This window comes from Stegostoma tigrinum, chromosome 1, assembly GCF_030684315.1.
Source record: "Stegostoma tigrinum isolate sSteTig4 chromosome 1, sSteTig4.hap1, whole genome shotgun sequence".
NCBI classification, from domain to species: Eukaryota; Metazoa; Chordata; class Chondrichthyes; order Orectolobiformes; family Stegostomatidae; genus Stegostoma; species Stegostoma tigrinum.
Genome location: NC_081354.1, coordinates 108,729,298 through 108,755,944, shown reverse-complemented (window position 1 = coordinate 108,755,944; position 26,647 = coordinate 108,729,298). Strand labels below are relative to the sequence as shown.

Below are 26,647 nucleotides of genomic sequence, written 5' to 3'. Positions count from 1 at the left end.
GGTTAGGGATGCACAGCAAATGCTGGCTTTGCCATTCATGCCTGTACTCCATGATAAGAATAAAGAAAAAGAATGTAATTCAAAACTTTAGTGTCAGTGTCCTCATGCAAAGCTACATACGAGCTTTATTCATCAACTGATATTCATTAGTTGTTCTTTGTACTTTGCTCTTGTTCGTTGATATATATTGTTACCTGCTTACAATTATGTTTAACATAGTTTATTATAATAAATTCAGAAAGAAAATTCCTATATTCACATCTGTTTTACTGTCATTATTTGCTATTTATATAAATTGTGTAATTCAAATAATAATGCCAACTCTGAAATTAAGTGCAAATATCCGTATGCTCTTAAATTGTTATTTTTTTTTCTATCCTTACTTGAAAGGTGTGCGGCCAGGCCATATTTGTTGCTTATCCCTACTTGGTGGTGGGTTGCTACCACCTTGAACTATTGCAGTTCATAAGAACATCAGAACTAGGAGCAGGAATAGGCAATTCACCCCTCAAGCCTGCTTCACTATTTGATTATCGTAATGGCTGATCTAATCTCATCCTCAACTCCACTTTCTTTCCTCGTCTCCATAACCCTCTAACACATTACTATTTTAAAAATCTGACTCCTCCTGAAATTTGCTCAGTGACCCAGCATCCACTACATTTTGGAGGAAGTGAAGGCACATATACAGAACTGTTAGAAAGGGAGTTCCTGCTGCACAACCCAGAGAAGATGAAGGAGCAGCGATATAGTTCCATATCAGGATGTTTGAATTTTCCAGTTGCAGGGTTCATTTGTATCTCCAACTCTTGCCTTTCTAGGCGATAGAATATAATGATTTGGAAAGTGCTATTTATTGATGTTTGAAGGAATAACCTTTATGATGATGTCATTCAAGCTTTACTCTGATGCCATCAAGTTTCCTTAGTGGTATTGGAGCTTTGCTGATCAAGACATTTGGAGAATATTGCATTGCACTCCTGACTTAATGCCTTGTGGATGTTAAAACACCACATTCATGACTTGTATCTTTTAAATGGTGGACAGGTTTTGGGGAGTTATAAAGTGAGTTTGTTGTTGCAGAGTTCCCAGCTACTAATCTTCTCTTGTAACCACAATTTTATGTGGATAGTTCAGTGAGGTTCTAGTCAATGGTAACTTTCCCATCCAGTCTAGGATGTTAATGGCATGGATAGGGGAGCTCAGCAATGTCAAGGGACCAAGATTAGATTGTGTTGGAGATTGTTGTTGTACTTACGCAATGCAAATGTTTCTTGCTGCTTATCTTTCTTGAATGTTCTCCAGGTCAGCTGCAAATGAACCTGACTTGGTACTAAACTGCTGAAACTCTAAGGTGTAGTGGTCCAAATAGTATATGGGTTCTGTTATAAATTGGGATTCCCAATAGGTAATCTTGGAACAACCTCAAATCTTTGAATTGTAAGCATGGTTCTGCAGAAAGCTGAAAAATATTCTATTCTGATTTCAAACTGTTACTAATTATATTTTTATCAACCTTCTTTGATCTTGGTGCATCCAATATTATAATAAAATAGGAATAGGTAAGAATAAACGAATTATTTGCAATTATATATGTTGATAGCTCCATGTTAAACTTATCTCAGTTGTTTGCCAGTTTTAGACGGGTGAACAAAAACACAATCTTAGAATTTGGTGTTGAAGTTGTGGGCCTCCAAAAAAATGCCTTTGGACAAAAGTTAAAGCCACTGCCCTTAATTCACCTTTGCGTTAAATTTCTCTCATTATTCAGAGACTGTAACAAGTGAATTTATCACAAGTAATTTGAACTTACAAATTATTGTTAATACCATCTGATAAACTCGTTCATCACAAGCATATTTCTTAACCAAAAGAGATTTTGCTTATTATTTATTATTGTTTAGATTGGGTGACAGGACACTCTATGTGGCTCCCCAAACTTACATTCCTAAAATAGTTTTCTTATCCCTGACAGAATGTTACATCCAGTTCTTGAAGCTAATAATTTTTCACTAACAGCGCCTTGAGTCTTTAATATGTCTAGTGATGAAGAAAGTGAAATTATTCATATTCTGAGCTTAGTTTTTCTACTTCAAACTGAAGTGTTTTTTGGATGGCTCATGCAACTCTCGCCAATATTATTGTCACTTTCTGAATAATTATGTAGTGTATGCATTTATCTGGTGTTATTCATGATTTGTTGCGGTTACTTACTCCAGTTTTTGAATTTCCCATTTAAAATCGAATTTCAACTGAAAAATTCATGCTACTGAAAAGAGAAGTGACTGTGTAGAGGGACTCATACTTGAACTAGATTTGTTGACTTCTGCAGTACTTTGCAGTTGTGTGTTCTCCAGTATTGATGTATTGATTGAATTTACAATGAAGATTTGATATTAACAATACTAACCAGTAAAGAGTTTATTTTATAAAGTTCTATTTGGGAACTGCAAAGTTCAAATTGCGTGAAATTACTCTGTTCTATTTTTAGGAATGCGAGTGCTGGACTCACTTCCTACCACATAAGCATGTTTTCTTTGTTGCAGGCATTAGATGGATTTTTTATAGCCATAACAACTGACGGAAGCATAATACATGTGTCAGAAAATGTGACTCCCCTACTTGAACATTTACCTGTAAGTACATTTTCATGTTAAAACTGTATGCACAGTGCTTTTTTAAATTTTGACTCTTACGCTGTTTAAAAGTGTACTGTTCAAAACTGTGTATTAATTAGTGCTGTAAAAAAGTTATGCCAAGCATTTAGTTTGCTTAATAAGGAAAATATCTGAATGACACATTACTACTTTCTAGAAACAAAAGTGTTGACACTGTGGGGCAGAGTTTGGTTTCTCAGCGCCAGAGGTGTCAGTTTGTCCATGCACCTACTCAGCAGCATGTTTAACACTGGCTGCACAAAAATATCATGCAGATCAACAGACATCGGAAGTTGGCTTGCCATCTGTATTAGATGCAGTGGTTACAACCAGTTGTGCGTTCTGCTACCCACACCCAATTTTGGACCCTATACAGTTTTGTTGCCTATATTGTGGGGTGGCATGGTGGCTCAGTAGTTAGCACTGCTGCCTCACAGTGCCAGGGACCAGGGTTTGATTCCAGTCTCAGCAACTGTACACACTATTGAGATGTCCTCCCCATGTCTGTATGGGTTTCCTCCCACAGCCCAAAGATGCGCAAGTTAGGTGGATTGGTCATGCTAAATTGCCCATACTACCCAGGGATGTGCTGGATTAACCATGGAAAATGTAAGGTTACAGAGATAGGGTTAGGGGGTTGGGTCTGGATGGGATGCTGTTCGGAGGTGTGATGTGGACGTGATAGTCTGAATGGCCTGCATCTTCTTTGTAGAGATCTATGATTTTATATTATCAATGGATTTGAATGATATCATTGTGCTTTTTAAAAAGATGTCTCATTTTCCTTTACAGTCTGATCTTCAGGATCAAAATTTATTGAATTTTCTGCCAGAGGTGGAACAAGCAGATGTTTATAAATTCCTGTCCGCTCAAGTATTGGAAAGCAATTCTTTGATCCCAGATTATTTAAACTGTAAGTGATAGATAACATGTCTTAGTTATTGCTGGTGCTTTAAAAATACCCCTACTTGAACTGGTTTCATAAAGATTTACCAATAAACCTTGAAGTAGAAACTAATTCTGAAGCAATACTGACTTCTGTTTCTAGCTGGGGCTTTTATTAAGAAGGCCAAGTTTTGACAAATGTCTTGGCAGTTTTTTTTAAAACTAGCATTGTAAGTTCAATATAAAATGTATTTGCGTTGTGGCCTTTGCATATGGCGGACAAACATTATTTCTGTGCTAAATTTAAACATACACAAAATGCCCCAGAACCCTGCATTTTCCTTTTTAATTAGCATCTTTCTATAAAAGACTTTTTGGTCTAACAAAAGAGATGTTTCAAGAACCAAGTTCTTTTGACTTAAAACTTTTTAGTTTGGGATAGATTCTGTTTTTCAAATGGTCTTCTCATATTTCTGCAAAATATCTTTCTAAGACTGTGTATCCTGTTTTCAATCAATTGAGGGATAATTCAAACGAATGACACATTTTATTCAGTAGAGTTTTTGTTGCTCCTGGAATACTTTGATGATAAAAGAATATCAGTTTATTCAGAAACACTAAGTGGTTTTTTTATATGTATTTCATCATGTGTTGCTTTTCAAAATGAATGAAATGATATGCAGAGCAAATATAACCAGATCTGTGTTTCTCCTTCAGTTCAGGTCTTCCACACACAGACCCTCAAGGGGTAAGGTCTGCACATGTGAAGATTGAAAAATCTTGCATGCCTTTTTGTGTCTTCTGCAGTCAGTGCCCATCTATATTAATGCTACGTATAAGTCATTGACTCTTATTTCTCTTCAGCCTTTGCAGATAGTCATTGAAATATTATGTTACACATTCAACTATCTTTAAACAACTTTGTACTTGTTTGTATGGAAAACTGTAATGCTGTGCTCTATATTATGATTAAGAACTCCCCTTGATCCTTATAGGGAATACATTTTATATTTAGGAGTTTGCTACCTCTTAGAAGTACTTGTTAGAAAGTTCTAATTAAACAAAAGAGAGAAGATTTCACAGCCTGGAATGTTTATCTTGAAACACTCAGAATTAAGAATTTCAGCGCAATGGTTACCTAACCAGTACTGGAACTTTTTTATTGCAAGTTTTGGACATGGCATATCATTGCAGTGAACCTAATTGGAGGTGCTGACAAGAGGAAGAAAAATTTAGGCTAACAAAATGAAGCAATGAGAGTGCACCAGGGCCATGTATCTGGCTCAGCATTTTAGAGTCATGAACAAACTGAGTTATTTTGCATATACACGTCCACTCTGCAAGAATGCTGAGAAAAGTATGGAATTTTTTTTGCAAGTGACACACCTAGGCATTAATTAATCCTGAAATCACTAATTTGATAGGGATTGGTTGGTCAGCATAGGTTACCAGAAGACCTTGGCTGTTAGTACAGAAATTCTCAACTGTATTGAGCTATATTGTCCAAGCACCCTAAGCCTTAAAACTTGCGAGATGCCAAATGATTTTCCCCACTGTCCAGGTTTGCAGAATTATATAACAAGGAAACCCAGAAGTTGTTTTGGTTGTTGGGCCATCAGATGTGCTATCAGTTGTTTAGTTGTCAGTGGCTGGTTATTGACCAAAGAATTGAATTAATTCTCAAAGTATCATCCGAATTTGCATCTACAATTTTTTTTTAAACAAAAAATACAAAATTTCATTGAACTTTGTACAAAGAGCAAACAAAGAAATTTATTATTTTCCCTTATTCTTTCAGATAGTCAGATCTTGAGATGCTTTCAAACATTTAGCATTGTCTGATTCTGCCCATTCTCTATGCTGGAACATGTCTGAGTCAAGATGTATGAGGCTCAGCTGTGGAAAAGCATCAGGTTGCATCTTACACTGCAATTACTGTATGAACTGTCTAAGAGGAGATTAGGAAAATTTGGAGGTGAGAGAATGTATTAGTTGAAGTTAATTGGACAAAAGAAGAGTTCGAATTGTTAGCAGAAATAATTTACTCTGGTAATGTTATCTTGCATAAGTTTGACTATATTTTTCTAATCAATATTGAATTCAAAGACAACCATGAAGAATTTACTGAACCTATTAATATTGAGGGAAAAATATACTTGTGCATGTTCCAACAAAATAGTTGCTACAAGACTTTGGGGAAAGGGAGGTTAGAAAAGTAAAAACCATACCCCTCGAGTGTTTTGGAGCTATAGCTCGTTTTGTTTTTTTTAAGAGTAGTATTCTGTTATAGGTAAGATTGAAGTGTTTGGATTTTATAATGAATGGCTTAGAGATTAGGGCTTATAATTTAGGTCTCATTCCTAAATTTTAATATGCAAGATGTAGCAGGGCTGTGTTTGGGCCCTAGTGCCTGGAGCTAGTCTGCTCCTGTCTTCCTTTTCTGCTTTTGCTGTTCTTCTCTTTTTCTTAATTTTTTTTTCTGCTTTCTTTTATTTGAAACTTTTTGCAATGGGGCTGTCAGCATTGGCACAGCCATGAGAGAAGGCTATGTGCAGAATGGTGGCAGCTTCATGGCGGTGAGAGGTGGATGCAACTTGTCCTTATGATCAGGGCGGCAGAGGAAATCACATTATGTTCATGACCCCTCCCGGTGATCAGAAGGGATGGCAGCAGTGGCAATGGCAGCATGGTGGTGACCGTTCCTGGCATTCGGGTTTGGCACCAGTAAAGATCCTCCAGACCATCGGAGGCAGAGACAGCAAAGGTCCTCCCGGCCCTGAGTTGGCAGCAGCAGCAAGACTGCAGCTCTTCCCAGTGACCAATGTGATAGTAGCAGGCTGGTTGAGCATTCCATACTCTTTTACTAAGATGGGACTTCAATTGAGTTTCTTTTTGGTTCTGTTTCTTTTATTTCCATTTTTTTTTAAAAAGTTCTGCGTTTGTAACCAAAATGATGCCAGATAATGGTGACTTTGTACAGTTTTCACAGTACTATTTTATTCCCATCCTTGAGTGTATATGACAATAAAAACTGATCCTAATTCCATTATACCGCAGACGATTAAGCTGTGATAAGGAAATATTCATCAAGTTAATTCCTGTTTGGTCAACTCAGTGCAGCATTTGAATTACTTCATAGAAATTTGGTACCTTTCCACTACAATTCCTGCCTCATCTAGTTTATTTTTCCTGCAATTATGTCTGTCCTCTCTAACTACTCTGACTATTCCACATCAGTGCATTGTTAAGAAAATTGCTTCAAATTGAGTAGGGAAACATTTTAGTTCCTGATAAAAGCAAAATACTATGGATATTGGAGATCTGCATTGAAAAACGTTATGGGCAGTGGTAGTGTCCCAACCCTGAAATGAGAGACGCTGGTTCAAGTTCCACCTGCTCCAAAGTTTTGCAATAACATCTCTGAACCGATTTAAAAATAGTAAGTGTGAAGGAGGCTCAGAAATTCTGGTAGCATCTGTGGAGAGAGAAACTAGATAATGTTTCAAATCCAGTGACTGATCTTTAGAACACAATTGGAATTAAATGATACTGCTTATTCTCTTATTTTTTAAATCTCCTTAAGTAGAAGAGGGTCCAAAAATGTCTGATGGCTAGCTTTAAATTTGACACTGATTACAAAACAGCAGTTTTGAAACTTCTGCAAGGTGGCTTTACCAGAGTAAATTATTTTCCTATGTTTCTTTTGTTTCACCGGCATAAATTATTCTGAATTTAGAGTGAGATTCCTTTTCATTTATTGTTAATGCTGCTTTAAATTCCTGGCACTACATTGTTGTCTGTCTGGTTCCAATGAGCTATTTCAGTCGGCTGCATTTGTTTCTTTTGAGTCGGCGAGAAAGCCTAATTTTCCCAATACCATGTTTTTTTTTTCAGCTCCTAGTTGGCAAAAATCAAAAAAGTCTTAACTTATCACATAAGACCACCAAGATCAAAGGGACCACCTATAATTCATATGTATACAGACTTAGTAAAACACCTGACATCATTTCTTTTTGGTGAATAACTCAGGTGGCTTTCTTTTTGCTTATTGGGTAGAGATTTGCCATAAATTTACAGTCATTCCTCCATATCTATGAGGTTTTCATTCCTGATAGCCTCCACAAATGATGAAAATCATGAGTGTGGAGTTCATTTAAAAGGTTAAAAATAGCAGAATCACAGTTTTTGCCTGCAGACATTGATTGTTGTTACTTATTTTTTGGCACAACTGGGTGAATTTGTGATTTTGGGGATACAGAGCATTTACTGTATGTAGTATCTAGATATCGTGATCAATCTTTGCATCACATATGTAATAAATCTCAAGTTCTGAACCCGGGTATTTCCCATGCACTTGAAACCAGAGATTTATGCTGGAATGGCAACTCTACCTAATGTAGGTAGTGAGTGGTGATGATTAAGAATCAGCTCCCTCTTCTTCAGCTTTGCAACATAAGATAGATGAGAACCATCTATTCCGTTTAGATGGATATTTATTCTCTCTCTTTTTAACCTCTGCCCTGAGAGTGGATGGAGAAAATGTTTTATTGTCTGTTAGCCTTTTTTGTTTCAAAGAATCTCTACTGTGCGGAAAGAGGTCACTTGGCTTATTGAGTTTGCACCCTACAAAGAGCATCCACCCCTTACCCTATTCGCGTAACTCCGCATTTTTACCTTGGCTAATCCATGTAGCCTGCACATCCCTAGATGCAACGGACAATCTAGCGTGGCCAATCCACCTAACTTGTGCATCTTTGGACTGTGGGTGAAAACTGGAGCACCTGGAGGAAACCCACGTAGCCACAGGGTGAACATGAAAACTTCACACTGTATAGTTGCCCAAGGCTGGAATTGAACGTGGATCCCTAGTGCAGTTGGGTAGCAGTGCTAACCACTGAGCCACAGCACCATTTCCAAATGACACATTTCAAAAGTTGACGGATGGATTTCAGTGATACTTTGGATATAAATAGGGAATGGTCCAAAGAAGAACTTATTAATCTTGGAACCAGATTCTGGAACTGGAAGAAGTATCATTTAACATTGAGAGATAACCTATTTTCATCAGAATGTTGTGGACTATTTAACTCGGAATGTTATGCATTGTCTCACCTACTGTGGTGCGATTTGTTGTAACCATTAATTAGCAAACAGAGTATTTGCAACAGGTAACAAGGTGTAGAGCTGGATGAACACAGCAGGCCAAGTAGCATCATTGCAACTCTCTTGTAATCTCTTCAGCCTTGAAACAACCTTTTATGCTCGTCCGATGCTGCTTGACCTGCTGTGTTCATCCCCATCTACATACACCTCGTTATCTTGGATTCTACTGCATCAGCAGTTCCTACTATTTCTTCTTACAACAGATTGTTGGATGTGGATTACCCTGAAGCATACATAGTGAAGCAAAAATTCTTAATGAAAAGATTTCCTTTCTCAGCTTATAACTACAGAGTATCAGGCCAAAAACCTCGAAGTGTGTAATATTAATAATAGTGAGTTAACCATAAATGCCTCTTTTTATAGATGTACAGATTTTATAGATATATTTTAATGTGGTCAAGTGATCACATCAACTTATCAGCTGCAGTATTGAAAGTAACGTATGAAAGTAAATTTAGGTATTTCCATAAATGTTCTTTTCCAGTTTATGTAGAATCATCTTGTGAAATATAAGCTGCTATGACCATATTTATATTTACAGAATTGACAGTATTTACCATTGTGTAGCACAGTATTACTTATGCTCTTCTTTGACTTACAATATTGTTTTTAAATAATACAATGTTGGATGTTTTGTGTCAAGTTTTAGTCATAGGGATATTTCATTTTTGATAGCATTCTAAAACGTTTGTCTGCTTGGTACAGGTATTGTTAGTGCCTTAAGTGTTTTAATTTTAAATCTCTTTATTTACTTCAAGATTGGATGCTTTGAATTATTTATTTTAAAATTGGCAGGATCAATGTGCTCTAGGACACTAAGGGACATAAAAGTAGCACTCTCCTAAAGTCAATGCAACAACTTAACAAGACAAACATTTGATTACTGGAAACATCATAATGGAAACACCCCCATTCCGTATCATTAATTCAGGGCTGAGAAAATTTAATTATGCGAACTCCTCTAAGTGTCATCTGGATAATGTGATGTCAAAAGAAATCAAAATCTTTGGAGCAAGTGTTTCGCCAAGTTTAGGATGCAGTTCTTGAACCATTCTGATCTTGTTTGAATAAAAACAACTTCAGATACAAATTAAACAAACTCCTAGACAAGATCAGAGATTTGTGAGGTTAGAACTTCACAATAACGGTTTATCATGTGTATTAGGATCTCCTTCGAGATCTCCCCGCATCACAGATCCTAATGTTCAACCATTTCAATTCACTCCATGTGATATTAAGAAATGACTGAAGATATGGATACTGCAAAGACTATTGGTCCTGCCAACATTTTGGGAATGGTTCTGAAGACGTGCTCCAAAACCAGCTGTGCCTCCAGCTACAATATTCCGATCTACCTGCCCATGTAGAAAACTGCTCAAATGTGTCCTGTGCACAAAAAGCTAAACAAATCAAACCTAGGCAATAACCACTCTGAGTCTATTCTCAGTCATCAGCAGAATGATTTAAAATGTCAACAGCTTTGCTAACAAATGGTATGTGCAAGGAAATAATCTGCTGACAGATGTGCAGTTTGGTTTTTGAAGGGCTGCTCACCACCTGACCTCATTACGGCCTTGGCCCAAACACAGACAAAAATGCTGAAATTCAAAGCAGAGGTGAGTGATAGTCATTGATATCAAGGCAGTGTTTGACTGAGTATGGCGTTAAGGAGCCCTAGCCAAACTGTAACAAATGGGGAATTAAGTGGAAAGATCTCCACTGGTTTAGTCACCTAGCACAAAGTCAGATGAGGTAGATACAAAGACAAGTAAGGCCAAAACCCTCCCAGCTGCTTCATCAGTAACCTTCGCTTTATCATAAAGAGATGGGGATGTTCACTGATGATAATTTTGAAGGTCATTCTTGACTCCTTGGGTGCTGATACAGTCTGTGTCCATGTGTGGCTTAGATCTGAATACCAATCAAACGTGGGCTGATAAGTGGCAAGTAACATTACTTGGCATTTGCATGGCATCAATGTTGCTGGTTCTGCACAAGTACCACATGAACTCCTCCAACAAGAGACAATCCAACCTTCACCCCTTAACATTCATTGGCACCATCATAATTGACTGCCCTGCTATTACTATCCTGAGGGCTTCCATAGACCAGTAGCTGAACTCAATCTGCCATTTACATACGGTAGCTAAGAGCCTGTTTGGAATTCTGTGGTGAATAACTCCCCAGTGCCTCTGCACCATCTACAAAGCACAAGTCAGCAGTGTGATGGAATGCTGTCCACTTCCTGAATGATTGTGGTTTAATAGCATTGATTCTCGACACTGTCCACAACTAAACAGCTGACTTAATTGACACCCATCCACAATCTTGAATGTTCTAATGCTCATTTGCACAGTAGCAGCTGTGTGTATTATCTACAAGTTTCACTGTGGTAATTCAGCAAGATTCCTTTAGCACCTTCCAAACATGTGTCCTGAAACATGTGGAAAGACAGAGTCAGCAGCTGTCTCTAGGTTACCTAAATCGCACACTCTTCTGGCTCGGAACAATGTTGCCCACATTGCACGAATAAGGGGGGAGAAATTCTCTCTCTTTAAGCTACTTGATTCTGAATTAATTATTGTTTGGAGTTATTAATGCAGATTACATTTTAATTGTTTGGCAGTACAGGATTTGAGTATTTCTGACAAAAAAATTTGAGAAATACTCAGATTTGTATTTCTGACAGGTCTTGTTAAACTTTCTTTGTCTTGCACTCCTCAGGACAATCTACAAGAAATACCAAAGGGAATAGTGTTAATTCGTTGTCATGTGAAATCTGGGAGAGGCATTGCCATGATGAATGCACCAATCAATTATAACTGAAAATTAACATGCCAAACTATGTTTACAAATAGTAAAAGGTTATGGGTTGAGAAGGATGGGGCATGTCTGAGAGGGTTAGAAATAGGATTCCTTTATCTTTGATTTCAGTTCAGTCACTGGTCAGGGCCTGAGTTATTGCTGCACCAATAACAGTCTCTTCCATTGAAACAAAGACATGCAGCTGAGACTGTAGGCCTCATCAGTTGTTGCTTCCTGCACTGTGAACCATCTTGTCCTCTTGAGAGAGTGAAGCGTATCAGTGAGCATGTTGTGACTTCTTTGTGATGTGGCCGCCATGGTTGAACAACTGATCATGTGCGCACACTGTGAAATGTGTGTGAGGCTTGCAGCAGTGCTTGAGGAAGTGTATTTATCACCGTTAGATATGAGTCATGGTTGATGAAGATTGATTGAAGAGTTTACACAGAGTGAAGCTGGAGGAACACAGCAGGGCCAGGCAGCAGCAAAGGATTAGGAACGTTGATCTTCATTTTTCTGAAGAAGGGTTCTGACCCGAAACGTCAACTTTCAGACTCCTCTGATGTTGCCTGGCCCTGCTGTGTTCCTCCACCTTCACACTGTGTTATCTCTGACTCCAGCATCAGCATTTCTTACTATCTCTGACTGAAGAGTGATTCAGTTGTTCTGCATTGAGGCATGTGTAAAGCTGATAATGCAGTGGTTGTGATCTAAGGTTGAAGATTGATTTGCTGTACTTTACCACTTGTGAGATAATTGAACTTTTTTTGCAGCATGGCATCCAGGCCCTCCGAATTAGACCCCTGATATTTCCCAATTTAGCTATTTAATTCCACTGACCTCACTGAGTTTGTCTAGAAGACCTCCTGGCCTCATGTGGATAAATCATGTGTTTCCTCCACTTTTTTCACCAAGGTCTGAAAAATCTTGGAGTCTGTTCCTTGCCACATTGTATCATACTAATCATTCCCCAGCTCCAAATGGCTTCCAACACCTGCTCCAGCTGCAATACACCTCTTTAAGAGGGTCAGGTGGAATTTACGTAATGTAGTTTGACCCCTAATCTTTCCTGATTTTTTTAAAAATAATGCATATTCGTGAACAGCAATTCAATAGCATGCTTGCGGTACAATCGTTAAATTAGCAAGGACCGCAAAGTTGTGGAGTGCCTACTTTAAACACAATAATCTTGTTTCACGATATCTGCACTGGTTCATGGGTCTTTTCCAATTTCACAGTGACTAAGTTCTCCTTTTATTTGTAATTGCTTTATACCTCTTTTCTGCAGAAAGAGCAATTGTGTGGCTTGACTTTGTATTTGAATACATGAAGGACAAGAAAATAATGCTCCTGATACACATTCTGTAACCGTTAACTTACCTTTGTTAGTAGCCATGAAATATGTTGAGATGTCTGCTACTTGTCAGTGGGTTTTGTTGTAACTTGTTGTGGAAATTCTTTAAAATGATACTTTTTTTTGTTTAACTGTCTGCCACACGCAAAACCTGATCTGAAGGCAATCACGTTCTGTACTTCTCTGAAGTATGGTCTTCCAAGTTCATGTGATGTACCTATTTTTCACTTTTTCTTCTAAATTCTCTGTTGATTTACTTTGGCCTGCTAGTTTTTAACCACTTCTTGCAAAGTGCTGTTAATTCTGTTTGGCTAGGTTTATATAATGTGCAGTAATGTTTTCTTAAGTGCAGAAGTTTTTAATCTACTGGTTGTGCAAGTAGACTTAGCTTAAAGCAGAAGAATACAAAACTTGCTTTGCGAGTGGCTGTGTATGGAAGACCCTGATTCACATTATGTGAAAATCTGTAATGACTAAGAGATTGTCGATTAATATTTAGATTTTTAAATTCATTCATGGGATATGGTTGTCGCTGGCTAGCCAAGCATTTATTGCCCATCAATAATTACTCAGAGGGTCATTGAGAATCAACCACATTGTTGTGGGTCTGGAGTCACATGTAGGCAAGACCAGGTAAGGATGACAGCTTCCCTCCTTAAAGGGCATTATTGAACCAGATGGGCTTCTCTAGGAGCCAAAATGAATAATTGGTCATCATTAGACTCTTAATTCCAGATATTTTGTTGAATTCAAATTCCACCATGTACCTTGGCAGTATTTGAAATTGGGTCCTCAGAACAGAGTATTCGGAAGGCTAAGAAAACTTGTGCTGTGTGTCCTTGCAACAGATGGAATGGGGGGGAAAGTTTTTAGTTTTGTACCATTTATCTTCAGAAAGAACAATGGGTGATCCTTATTAGCTTTATTTCAAGTAAATATTGAGATTATTTGTTGCTTTTAGTGTTATTTATTTGGTATCTTGCTTTTGAAATAATGATGTTAAAGGAACCTTTGGAACGGAATAACTTTGGAGAACAATATTCACATCTCACATAGCTCTCAACCCAAAATTAACATGATGTACAACCCTGAATTTGAACAATTCATTGAAAACACTCCCTACAGCAAGCCACAGTTCTTGCTCAACAAAGCTTTTACATAATTTAAATTTGTAAATTTCGCATTTGATCAAATGAAAAATAAACTGTAGATCTAAAGCTATTACCACCTTCATTTATTTCAGTTTGGGCAGAGGGTGGTGCATGTATGGAGTGAGCTGCTAGAGGGCATAGTGGAGGCAGGTATGATTTTAACATTTAAAGGGTATCTGCATGGGTATATGAAAGGAAGGGTTTAGAGCAATATGGGACGAGGTCAGATTTGGGTGACTGTTTGGTGCGGATGAATTGGACCGAAGGGTCTGTTTCCATGCTATGAGTCTGTGACTTTCTAAATGAGTGTTGTTTCATCAGACGTAGGAACAGGAATAGGCCATTTAGTACCTTGAATGGCAGAATAGGCTCATCAAGGTCATGCTGATTGTGGCCTAACTCCATGTGCCTGCCTTTGGCCCATATCCCTTCATACCTTTTGCTTAACAAAAAATTATCTACCTCAGATTTAAAATTAACAACTGATCTACAATCCACTACCATTTGTGGAAGAGTTCTGAACATCCACACTTTTTAACATCTCTCTTGAACACTCTGACCCTAATTTTTAGACTCTGCCCCCTAGTTCTAGAGTCCCCAACTAGTGAAATAGTTTATTTTTATCTACCCTTTCTTTCCTGTTAATATATTGAAAACTTTGTTCAGGTTACCCTCTTGACCTTCTAAAGCATAGACAAAACAGGCCTAATTTGTAACACCTCTCTTCATAATTTAATCTCTGGGACACTGGGGTCTTAGACGTATTTAGAGGTTTTTGCAGTCATTAGATTATGCTGTATGATTTTTCCTTTGTGTTATAGATAACAACCATTTCCTAACCTTTCCATTGCTAATGATAGGTTTTACTGTTTGTGTACATGCATTAAAACTGTAATCAAGTTTATCACTGAAATAAAGTATGCCTTAAGTATTCAATTGCATAATATTTTGTGGTTTTGACACTGTTTTTGATTTGTATTTTTTAAAGTTTTTATTGATGTTTCAACCTGTTAGCAACCATGCCACCTTGTTTTCATGCTTCTTGTAGGAGTCCAATTTTTTTTCTTTTTTTTTCTCTCTTTTTCTCTCTGTATTTGAGTTGAGGAAGGCAGTGGCAGCATGCCATTTTGAGACAAGTGCTATTCTTTTTTTTTGGAGATCACTCAAGATTATTGCTTCAGCTACCGTTTGACATTGCTTGATTTCCAAAAAACATGACACCTAACACAACTCAGCAGAGGAATGATATTTTTCAAAGATAGTTATTTTGATAATAAGTTGCTTTTCTTAATGGTTTATACAATGCTTTCTCCACTAAGTTTCAGTTATTGCAGGTTAGAAAGAAAGAGGATAATTATTCCATTGAATTAGTTAAGCAGATCTGTGAATATAGCTGAAGATAGTTAAGAATGCTCTGAGGCATTAACACCTTGAGCTGGATTTTCATTAGGGGAACAAAAATTAAGTCAGGAATTTCTTTGATGTCATGACCTCACCTCTGTTCCAGTAGTGCATTTCCATGGAATTTTCAACCGGCAGGGAGGCCTGGAGTTGGGCTTGCTGTTTGGAGACACAATGGACTGATGATAAGTCAACCAGATTTTTAAAAAAGGCTTGCTTCCCCATTTGCTGAGACACCAGTTTAGTTTTTTTATTTCTGTTCATTCATGGGATGTGGGTGTCGCTGGCTATTCTGCAGATCAGTGTAAAGCTTTTCTTCGCCACCTCCCGCATGCTTTTTAGCTCTATGCATCGCCTTTCTCTAAACCAGTCTCTCTCTGGAGAGGAGTCACATGCTCATTAGAATATTTACAAGATTTGGGTGAGTTTATATAGCTGTCAGCTGTGCTGACAAACCCTGCAGTGAAGAATCCAGTTCTGGTTTGGAACACAGCTAAGCTATTGAATAGATATGTATACAGTTCTGCTTTGGTAGGGGGGGTGGTGGGAAATCCTGTGGTACAGAATCCATTAGTGCTTTTGAAGACAGCCAAAATTTCAGATATCTGTCAGAGCTTTGAAATAGCCTTAAATATGTCCTTTTGAAGAATGCATGAAAGACATGTAACAAAGTTTGAAATAGCAAGCACAACGTGTGATCAACAGCTGTTCTTCTAATATTCTAAATTATAGAATAATGCTTTATTCATTAGGTGATCTGTTTTTGAGTATTGGATAATTTTCCATTTTTATTATGCTATTCTTTCACTTGACAGCTTGTCACTTGTCAGAAGTAACAACCTGGCAACAGAAAAATCACAACTCTGTTTACAAAAAAGTGAGCTAACTTATACCACCCCATTTTGTGATTAACGGTGAAAGGAGCACCATTATTTTTACTTGATTTTATATTCTTAGCATTTCCAATTGGAATTCATACTACCGTATATCATGTTTGATTTAGAAAGACTTCCAAACTCTGGCTGCCTGCATAAAAATTGCAGAGGTTCTGAAATGCCTACTCCGAATGGCACTGACAAATTTTAAACAGCAGTGTGCTTGTTTCCAAGCCTTTCCCACATCACTGGAAACTTTGTGTGGGATTTCCAGATCTGCGCTGCACCTGCCTGATCCAGCCCAATCTGTCAAAGAGGAGGAATAATTAAGTGAATGGATTATAACAACTGCCTTAGGCAAGAAATCTTTGTTTCTAAATACACTTTATTAATTGATGTAATACAAGAATGATGTCTATTTGAGTGTACTATTATATGTGGATTTATCTGCCTTTAACTGAATTATAGATTTAGTAAGTAGCATATTACGGATCTTCAACTTATTAATTTATAATTATTCAGGAGACTCTTTGACAGTTTGTAGTTCCCAATTCCATCCCAGACCTGAAAGATTGCCTGCAGTTCTACAGGTCTCCTGGAAGTCTTCCTTCATACAGGTTGTGAAATAATGTTAGCTAAGAGCCAGTGAAGTTGTAAATGAGAACTGCAGTTTGGCAATTTGATTCTTTCATTGCTTTTCAAATTATGTATGCTTGAAAATTTAGATGTAGCATTGCTTTAACATTTCATTCGAAAGGCAGCATACCTTCAATACTAAATGGGATAGACTTTCCTTGTTTGCAATTTGTGCCTTATTTCTCAATTATGCTATGTTTAGGTGATGGTGAGATGCATTTCCAGGATTCGTGAAGCGGCACGATCAATCGTTATAAAATATCATTGATATTTGTCCCCTTTTCATTTTAAAAAAAAACATCATTTGTGTATTTAAGAGTGTTTACTTGGCTTGGTTTCAACATATCAGCTCAAAATGCGTTTAATGCAAAACTTAGCATTTTTGCTGTGTCTTGTCCTCTTTGTGAGTAACTTAATTTGTTTTTATTAGAAAAATGGCTTCAAAGAAAAACAACACCAAACCATTCACCAGTTATTGATTTTAGTGACACTTGCCCACAACAGACATAAAGCTAAGAGACTTCATTTTCTTTTTCTGTTTCACTCCCTTCTTGAATAGAGGGGTAATATTTTGTAATGGAACTTTTCATGAATTGAGGAATTCTTGGAAAATTAACACCCAAAGCATCTTAGTAGCTCATTAGACAACTCTTTTAAGACTCTAGGGAGAAGTCCATCTGGATCCAGAGACTGGTCAGCCTACAGCTGTTTATTTACTTAGTACAATCCTGACAGAAGTAGTAGTTTTACAAAGTTCCTTTCTCTCTTCCACCTCCTGACTTACAGCCAGTACTGGAACATTTTTATACCTCTTTAGGAAAGGCAGAAGCAAAATATTTGTTCATTTCATTTGTTATGTCCTTATTATTTACTATTAATTCATCATCTCACTCTTCAGAGAGCCAACATTAATTTTACTGTGGAATCTTTTGCTTTTTTTACATTCCTAGTTGCTTTCTCTCATACTAACCTTTTTAGTCATTCTTTGCCATTGTTCCTAATTTGACAAATCATGTGACCCACCACTTTGTGCAGTTATGTGCTTTATTTCATTAAGTTTGATGCTTCCACTAACTTCTTCAGTTAGTCACGAATTGTAGTTACAATTTTTTTTCCTTTTTATGAATGTACTTATTTGGAGTACTCTGAAACACATCCCCTTAAATGTCCGCTTGTGCATCTCTATTGATTTATCCCCTAGCCTCATATGCTAGTTCACCTCAGCTAGTTCAGCTTTCATGCCCAAATTGTTGCCCTTATTTAGGTTTAAGACATTAATTCTATCATGTTATGGTCACTTTTTTTCCACCTGGGCAACAATATTGTTAATTAATCCTTTCTCCTTGCACAGTATCCATTCTAGAATAGCTTGTTCCCTGGTTGGTTTGTTTTTATAACAACACGTTGACAATCACGTACTCACTCCAGGAAATCCTCCTCTGCAATATCATTGTTAGTTTGGTTTGCCCAGTCTATATGTGAGTTAAAGTCACATTATTATAGTTTTACCCTTATTGTGTGCATCTCTCATTTCTTGTTTAATGTGTTGTTTTGCATCTTGTCCACTTTTTGGGGCCTGTAGACATTTTCTGCATCTGTGTTTCTTACGGCCACCCATTCTATATTGTGATTTTCTAATCTAATATTCTTCCTCACTACTGCATTCATTTATTCATTACTCACAAATGCACCCCACCTTCTTTCCTAAATAATAAATACTTCTAAATAGCATTCCTGCTAACCCTCTTTTTTTTTTCTGTGCAGACCTCCAAGGCTGTGTACAGCAGCAATTTCTTGAACTGGAAGTCAATGCTGTGTCCATGTCAGCATGCCAACTACCATGTGTGGAATGTTAAAGCAGCTGCACACGTGCACAGCCATCAGCTTAGAGGGAATGTTGCCCCCCCCCTGCATATTTGCTAGATGTTCAGTTCCCATCCTTGCTCAACCTGCATCCATGCCTCCTATGACAACTATAGTATAGTCATGTGTATGTGTTTGCACTATTCATTCATCCATTGCATTGTGAATGCTGTGCAGATTAAAGCACTAAGTCTTGAGAATAGTCTTTTTAACCTTGATAGTTATCTTCACTTTATTTTGTATTATGGCCCCATTTCCTTTATTCCCTCCCATGTGTTTCTACCATTTAGTTTTGTTTCTTACATTTTTTTTGTGTTTTCCCTTCTTTAGGTTACCATCCCCTGCCATTCCAGTTAAATCCTCCCTGATAGCACTTGCAAACATTTTCTCTGAGGATATTAGCCAGATCCTGCCCAGATGTAAACCCTGCTACTTGAACCATTCCAAATGCTCTGGAATCTGAATCCCTCCTGCCTACACCATTTCTCCAACAATGTATTTTTGAGATATCCTGTTATTTCTAGGGTAGTTGAGGGTAGTTATCCTGTGCTTACTACCTTTTTGAGGTCCTACTTTCTAGTTTATGCCCTAGCTCCCTATATCCTGCTGGTAGAATTTTGTTCTTTTTGTTTTAAAACGAAATGTAATTGTTACTGCTGTGTATCACAATCACTGGCTGTTACCCCTTTACCTTCAGAATGCCCTGCAGGTGCTCTGAGACATCCTTGACTCTGGCATTAGGGAGGTAATACATCATCTTGGGCTCTCTTCTATGGCGATGGAAATGCCTACTTATTCCACCTTCTAGTGAATGTCCTATCACTAAAGCCCTGCCATGCTTCTTTCCTCACTTTTGTGTATACGAGCCACACCTGGTGCTTGGCTTCTCCTGCTATCCCCTGTGATGTTCCCCATAGCCGTTTCCAAACAGTATCTCTGTTGGTGGGGGGTAGCGTGTGAGGTGGCAGGGAGAGAGAGAGAGAGAGAGAGATATGGCTTCAGGAAACTTCTGCACCACCTGCCCTGCCCTCCCCTCCTCTGATTGGTGGCCATCTCCTTGGTCTGATGAAGGGTCTAGGCTTGAAATGTCCGCTTTTGTGCTCTTGGGATGCTGCTTGGCCTGCTGTGTTCATCCAGCTTCACACTTTGTTGTCCTTTCTGCCTGTTCAGCCTTTTACCTGCAATGTGACCATTTCACTTAACATGCTGTCCATGTCAATCTCAGCATTGCAGAGATCTCACCTGCAGCTCTGACTTTACAATACTTCTTGCAAGTAAGTGCTGCTGAACACAATTGCTGCACAGGTTGCCAGTTTCACTGGAAGTGTCCGTGACTTCCTACAAAGAACTGGAGGATCTTATCACAGTTGCAAACTCTGCTCCCATGATTTCCTTTTTGATTAAGCTTGTTAGTTATGTTACTTGTGCTAGGGACCTTATTTCAGTCTCAACCCATCTGCAATGCAAAGTCCTTGCGTTATGTTTCTGGACAGCTTGCTTTAAATTTAAATTTCAGTTTCCTTATTTTAATTTTATTGTCTTATTATATGGTACTTAACTTGCTCAGTTAGAGAAACTCAAGTACTACTATTCATATAAAAGTATCTGCTTTTCTAATTTACAGCAATTTGTACACAGTCATTAGCACATTTCCTTATCAATCAGTCAACCTACAGTTTTGCTAAGTCTGTGTCACCTGCTCCCTTGGAGGTCCTGCTGCCTGCAGGAATCTCAAGGTAAGTGATGTAGGCCTTCAACTTGGCTCTGATTTATAGCTTTCTTCTCTGAGCTGCTCACTTGTAGGTCCCACAGACTTTTCAACTCCAAAGTAAGTGGTGTCCACCATTGCGTAGTTTCCTGTTAGAACCATAGAAATTATGCAGCAGAGAAGGGGTCCATTTTGCTCACTTTGGCCACGCACACACAGATACCCAGAAACCGTTTCTGATCCCATCTTCCTGTACACAGCCCATATCCATGCAGCTTACAGCACTTAAGGTGCAGATCCAGGTATTTTTAAAAAGTGTTTATAGTCTCTGCCTCTACCACCAACTCAGAAATTAATTCCGGACACCCACCACCCTCTGTGTAAAAAGGTTTTTCCTCATGTCCTCTCTAATTCTTCTGGCACTTAGCTTGAGTCTATGACCCCTGGTTTTTGAAATCTTTGCTAATATAAACAGGTTCTTTCTGTCTGCTCTATCTATACCCCTTGCAGTTTTGTAAAACTCAAACTCAAATCACTTCACCCCTCAACCTTCTCTGTTCTGAGGAAGACAACCCCAACCTCTCCAATCTCTCCTTGTAACTACAATTCTCTGGCCCTGGCAACATTCCAGTAAATTTTCTCTGCACACTTTCAAGAGTGATTACATCCAGTCACATCTATTGCATTTGCTGCACCTAATGTGTCCTAGTCCACATTGAAGAGACTAAATGCAGACTGGACGACCGCTTTGTAGAATACCTCCAGTCTGTGCGTAAGCATGACCTCAACTGTCCTGTAGCCCGTCATTTTAATATAACGCCCTACGTGCGAGCTGACTAGTCTTACCTTGGCATGCTGTTATCTCACATTCTGATCACTTAATCTGAACTATCAACACCTTTTCTTCCCCAGTGTTCCACCCCCACCTCCAGGTATTGCGTAAATGCTGCTCCCTCCACATTTCACATGAATTCTGATGAAGAGTCTTCTAGACTCAAAACGCTAGCTTGCTATCTCTCCATTGATGCTGCCTGACCTGCTGTGATCTTCAGCATTTTTTTGTTGTTGCTTTCAGTACAGATTCCAGCCTCCTGTGGTAATTTGCTGTTATGTCCTTCTTGTGTAATGAGGTAACCAGAACTGCACACAGTACTCTAGTTGTGGCCTCGCAAGTGTTTTAACAGTCTCATCACTGAATCCCTACTTTTGTATATGGTACTTCTGCCCACGAAGGAGAGTATTTTGTATGTCTTATTTACTATCTTATCTACTTGTACTGCCACCTTTTAAGAACCTGTGCACACCGAGATTTCTCCCTTCATTACCCCTCAGTATATTCCTGTTTATTGTGTATTCCCTGTTATTATTTGATCTCCCTAAATGCATTGCCTCACCTGTCAGAGTTGAATTCCATCTGCCACTTTCTTGACCACTGCACCAACCCATCTGTATCATTTTGAAGCTCACAGCTATCTTCTGCACTGTCAACTCTGTGGCTGATTTTTGTTTCAGAGATAGTAGGAACTGCAGATGCTGGAGAATCTGAGATAACAAAGTATAGAGCTGGATGAACCGAGCAGGCCAAGCAGCATCAGAGGAGCAGGAAGGTTGACGTTTCAGGCCTAGACTCTTTTATGGCTGATTTTTGTGTTGTCTGCAAATTTCCAGATTTGTGCCTCCCATGTTCAAATCCAAATGGTTAATGGATAACACAAATAGCAGGAGTCCCAAAACACCACTTGAAAGAGCTTTCCATTTGCAAGGTTTCTCTTGACCATTAACCTTGTTTCCTGTTCCTAAGCCAACTTTGTATCCAATTTGACACATTCCCCTATATCCCATGTGCTTATAATTTTGAATGATTTTATTTATTGTCACATGTACCAAACTATAGTGAAAAGCTTTGTTTACAAGTGGTATAGGCAGATCATTGTAAGCAAAGGATGTACAAATCAAAAAGGCTGTGAGGCATAGTCATTACATTGCTCAGGGCGTGTGCTAGGTGAGATCATTGTTGGCAAGATCAGCATTATTTGAGGCAAGAAAGTCCATTTCAGTCTGATAACAGCCAGAAAGAAGCTGTTCCTGAACCTGCTCGTGCGGGTGTTCGGTCTTCTGTGTCTTCTGTCTGACGGAAGAGGTTGTAGGAGATCATTACAGGGGTGTGATTGGTTTTAATGTCGGCAGCCTTTCCAGGGCAGTGAGCTGTGTGAATAGCGTTCACGGAAGGAACATTGGCTTCTGTGATGGCCTGGGCTGTGCTTTCAGTAGTTTCTTATGGCCGTGGGCAGAGCAGTTGCCCGATCAGGCCATTATGCACTTAGAAAGTATGCTTTCAGTGGTGCATCTGTAGAAGTTGGTGAGGAACATTACGGACGTACTAAATTTCCTGAGTTGCCTGAGGAAGAAGAGGTGTTTTTGTGCTTTCATGTCTATCATATCTATGTGGAAAGTCCAGGACAGATGGTTGGCTATCATCAGTCCTATTGATGTGGATGGGGGCATATTCTCCTCCTTTCTTACTGACGGTCTTCAGTTTTGCTGACACTGAGAGACAGATTGTTTTCATTGTATCATGTCCTCAATCCCTCTGTCTATTTTCTGTAGTTTGTCTATCTGATCATTTTTAGATATCCGTCGCAGTACAGTGGTGTCATTAGTGAACGTGTAGATGGCATTCATTTGGAATTTGGCAACACAGATATAGGTGTAAAGGGTATATGGTAAGGGGCTGAGGATGCATCCTTGAAGGGCTGCAGCATTGAGTGTTACTTTGGAAGAGGTGCAGTTACCTATCTTTTACTGCTTGCTGCCTGTGAACCAGAAAGCAGAGGGCAGAGCCGAGACCAAGATCAGGGAGCTTTTGAGATCAGTCTGGAGGGGATTATGGCATTGAAGGCAGAACTATGGACAACGATCAAGAGTCTGTTTGTAGGTGTGTTTGATGTCCAGATGTTTCAGTCTGCCATGTGGGACCTTGTCAAATGCCTTACTAAAATCCGTCTAGACAACGTGCATTGCATTACCCTTATTGATCTTCCTTGTCACTTTGTTAAGGAATTCAGTCAGATTTGTAACGTGTGATCTTCTTTTAACAAAGCCATCCTGACTAATGCAATGCCTTTCTAAGTGACATTTTATCTGATCTGTCATGTTTGGTGGGCAAATTGTTAGAATCACTGAAGTAAAGCTACCTGACCTGGTAATTGCTTGGCATTTCCTTTATACCCTTTTTAAATCACGGAACTACATTTGTCATCCCCCAGCTCCTCACTTTTATATCTAGTAAAAATTGGAACATAATCCTTGGAGCTTCTGCTGTTTCTTCCCTGAACACCTTCAACATCCTAGGGAACAATCTATCTGGCCTTGGTGATGTATCCACATTTAAGGATTCAAACTCCTTTAGCTCTTTCTGATTATGATAATTTTGTCCAACATTTCACGCTGTTCTTGGATTACTATATCCACATCATCCCTTTGGATGAACATGGAAACAAAAACAAATTGGAAATTCTTCCCAGTACCATGGTTGACAGGGCCCTCGGCCATCTCCAACCCATTTCTTGCACATCTGTCCTCACCCCTTACTCTCCCTCCGCTCCCACAACCAAAGTAGAGTACTCCTGGTCCTCACTTTCCACCTCACCAGCCTCTGCATCCTAAGAATCATAAGCTACCATCCAGCAAGATCACACCATCACACACAGATTTCCCCATCTCTCTCCTCCTTCGTACCATGAATGTTTCCTTTCTTGACTATTATCTTGTACCCACAATGCCAGGACCTGCCATGAAATGGGTTACTTACAGCACAGTCATCTTATTTTCAACTTCTCACATCCCCATTATCAGCTGTCTAGCTTGCCTTGTTTCCTGGCTTACTATCAACAACTCTTTGTCTGCCTACCCTTTTGTCCCTCTCTCTCTGGGCTCTATCTCCATCTATCTGCACATTGCTTCTGCTCTCTCTGGTTGCCAGTTATGAAAGATTAAGTCTATTTTCTGTCCATTGATGCAGCCAGACCTTCTGAGTTTCTCTAGCAATTTTTGTTTTTGTTTGCTTGTATCACCTGTTTGTCTTTTAATATGTAACATCTTGGACCTAGTTAATTTTATCCGCCTAAGTTGTGCAAAGTTGCAAATTTTGTGCAGGATCATATTTCTCTGTCTGGTTGTTTAATTAGATTCACCTACCATTATCCTTGGTTTTACTTTGAAGTTGCCTCACTTGCCTTGCACTTCTGAAACCAGACTGAAAAGGAAAATTAGAAAGTGTTTAGCGACTGACTGCTTCCTATGTTTATAATTAAATCCTTTATACACTAAGAATGATCGAGCATACACAAGCTCAGTTTTAATGGATATTAGTCCTTAACATTTTGAATAACTTTCATTATTTAGGATGTCATTTCCTTTAAAAGAAAGTCAAGGTAGTTGGAGATAATGGGGACTGCAGATGCTGGAGATTCCGAGATAATAAAATGTGAGGCTGGATGAACACAGCAGGCCAAGCAGCATCTCAGGAGCACAAAAGCTGACGTTTCGGGCCTAGACCCTTCATCAGAGAGGGGGATGGGGGGAGGGAACTGGAATAAATAGGGAGAGAGGGGGAGGCGGACCGAAGATGGAGAGTAAAGAAGATAGGTGGAGAGAGTGTAGGTGGGGAGGTAGGGAGGGGATAGGTCAGTCCAGGGAAGACGGACAGGTCAAGGAGGTGGGATGAGGTTAGTAGGTAGCGGGGGGTGCGGCTTGGGGTGGGAGGAAGGGATGGGTGAGAGGAAGAACCGGTTAGGGAGGCAGAGACCGGTTGGACTGGTTTTGGGATGCAGTGGGTGGGGGGGAAGAGCTGGGCTGGTTGTGTGGTGCAGTGGGGGGAGGGGACGAACTGGGCTGGTTGAGGGATGCAGTAGGGGAAGGGGAGATTTTGAAACTGGTGAAGTCCACATTGATACCATATGGCTGCAGGGTTCCCAGGCGGAATATGAGTTGCTGTTCCTGCAACCTTCGGGTGGCATCATTGTGGCAGTGCAGGAGGCCCATGATGGACATGTCATCAAGAGAATGGGAGGGGGAGTGGAAATGGTTTGCGACTGGGAGGTGCAGTTGTTTTTTGCGAACTGAGCGGAGGTGTTCTGCAAAGCGGTCCCCAAGCCTCTGCTTGGTTTCCCCAATGTAGAGGAAGCCGCACCGGGTACAGTGGATGCAGTATACCACATTGGTAGATGTGCAGGTGAACCTCTGCTTGATGTGGAATGTCATCTTGGGGCCTGGGATGGGGGTGAGGGAGGAGGTGTGGGGACAAGTGTAGCATTTCCTGCGGTTGCAGGGGAAGGTGCCGGGTGTGGTGGGGTTGGAGGGCAGTGTGGAGCGAACAAGGGAGTCGCAGAGAGAGTGGTCTCTCCGGAAAGCAGACAGGGGAGGGGATGGAAAAATGTCTTGGGTGGTGGGGTCGGATTGTAAATGGCGGAAGTGTCGGAGGATAATGCGTTGTATCCGGAGGTTGGTAGGGTGGTGTGTGAGAACGAGGGGGATCCTCTTGGGGCGGTTGTGGCGGGGGCGGGGTGTGAGGGATGTGTCGCGGGAAATGCGGGAGACGCGGTCAAGGGCGTTCTCGATCACCGTGGGGGGAAAGTTGCGGTCCTTAAAGAACTTGGACATCTGGGATGTGCGGGAGTGGAATGTCTTGTCGTGGGAGCAGATGCGGCGGAGGCGGAGGAATTGGGAATAGGGGATGGAATTTTTGCAGGAGGGTGGGTGGGAGGAGGTGTATTCTAGGTAGCTGTGGGAGTCGGTGGGCTTGAAGTGGACATCAGTTACAAGCTGGTTGCCTGAGATGGAGACTGAGAGGTCCAGAAGGTGAGGGATGTGCTGGAGATGGCCCAGGTGAACTGAAGGTTGGGGTGGAAGGTGTTGGTGAAGTGGATGAACTGTTCGAGCTCCTCTGGGGAGCAAGAGGCGGCGCCGATACAGTCATCAATGTACCGGAGGAAGAGGTGGGGTTTGGGGCCTGTGTAGGTGCGGAAGAGGGACTGTTCCACGTAACCTACAAAGAGGCAGGCATAGCTGGGGCCCATGCGGGTGCCCATGGCCACCCCCTTAGTCTGTAGGAAGTGGGAGGAGTCAAAAGAGAAGTTGTTGAGTGTGAG

General features: G+C 39.8%; 1 protein-coding gene across 2 annotated transcripts in view; it reads left to right on the top strand.

Moving 5' to 3' along the window:
- The window catches only part of clocka (clock circadian regulator a), a 140,372-nt gene that overhangs the window by 52,099 nt on the left and 61,626 nt on the right, over positions 1-26,647 (top strand). For both annotated transcript variants that reach the window (XR_007248000.1, XM_048535276.2), the window contains exons 6-7: positions 2,547-2,636; positions 3,450-3,570. Coding sequence is in view for 1 of the 2 variants with exons in the window: in XM_048535276.2 (XP_048391233.2) it covers positions 2,547-2,636; positions 3,450-3,570 (211 nt within the window). In the remaining variant the exon portion in view is untranslated. The remainder of the gene's footprint in view (positions 1-2,546; positions 2,637-3,449; positions 3,571-26,647) is intronic.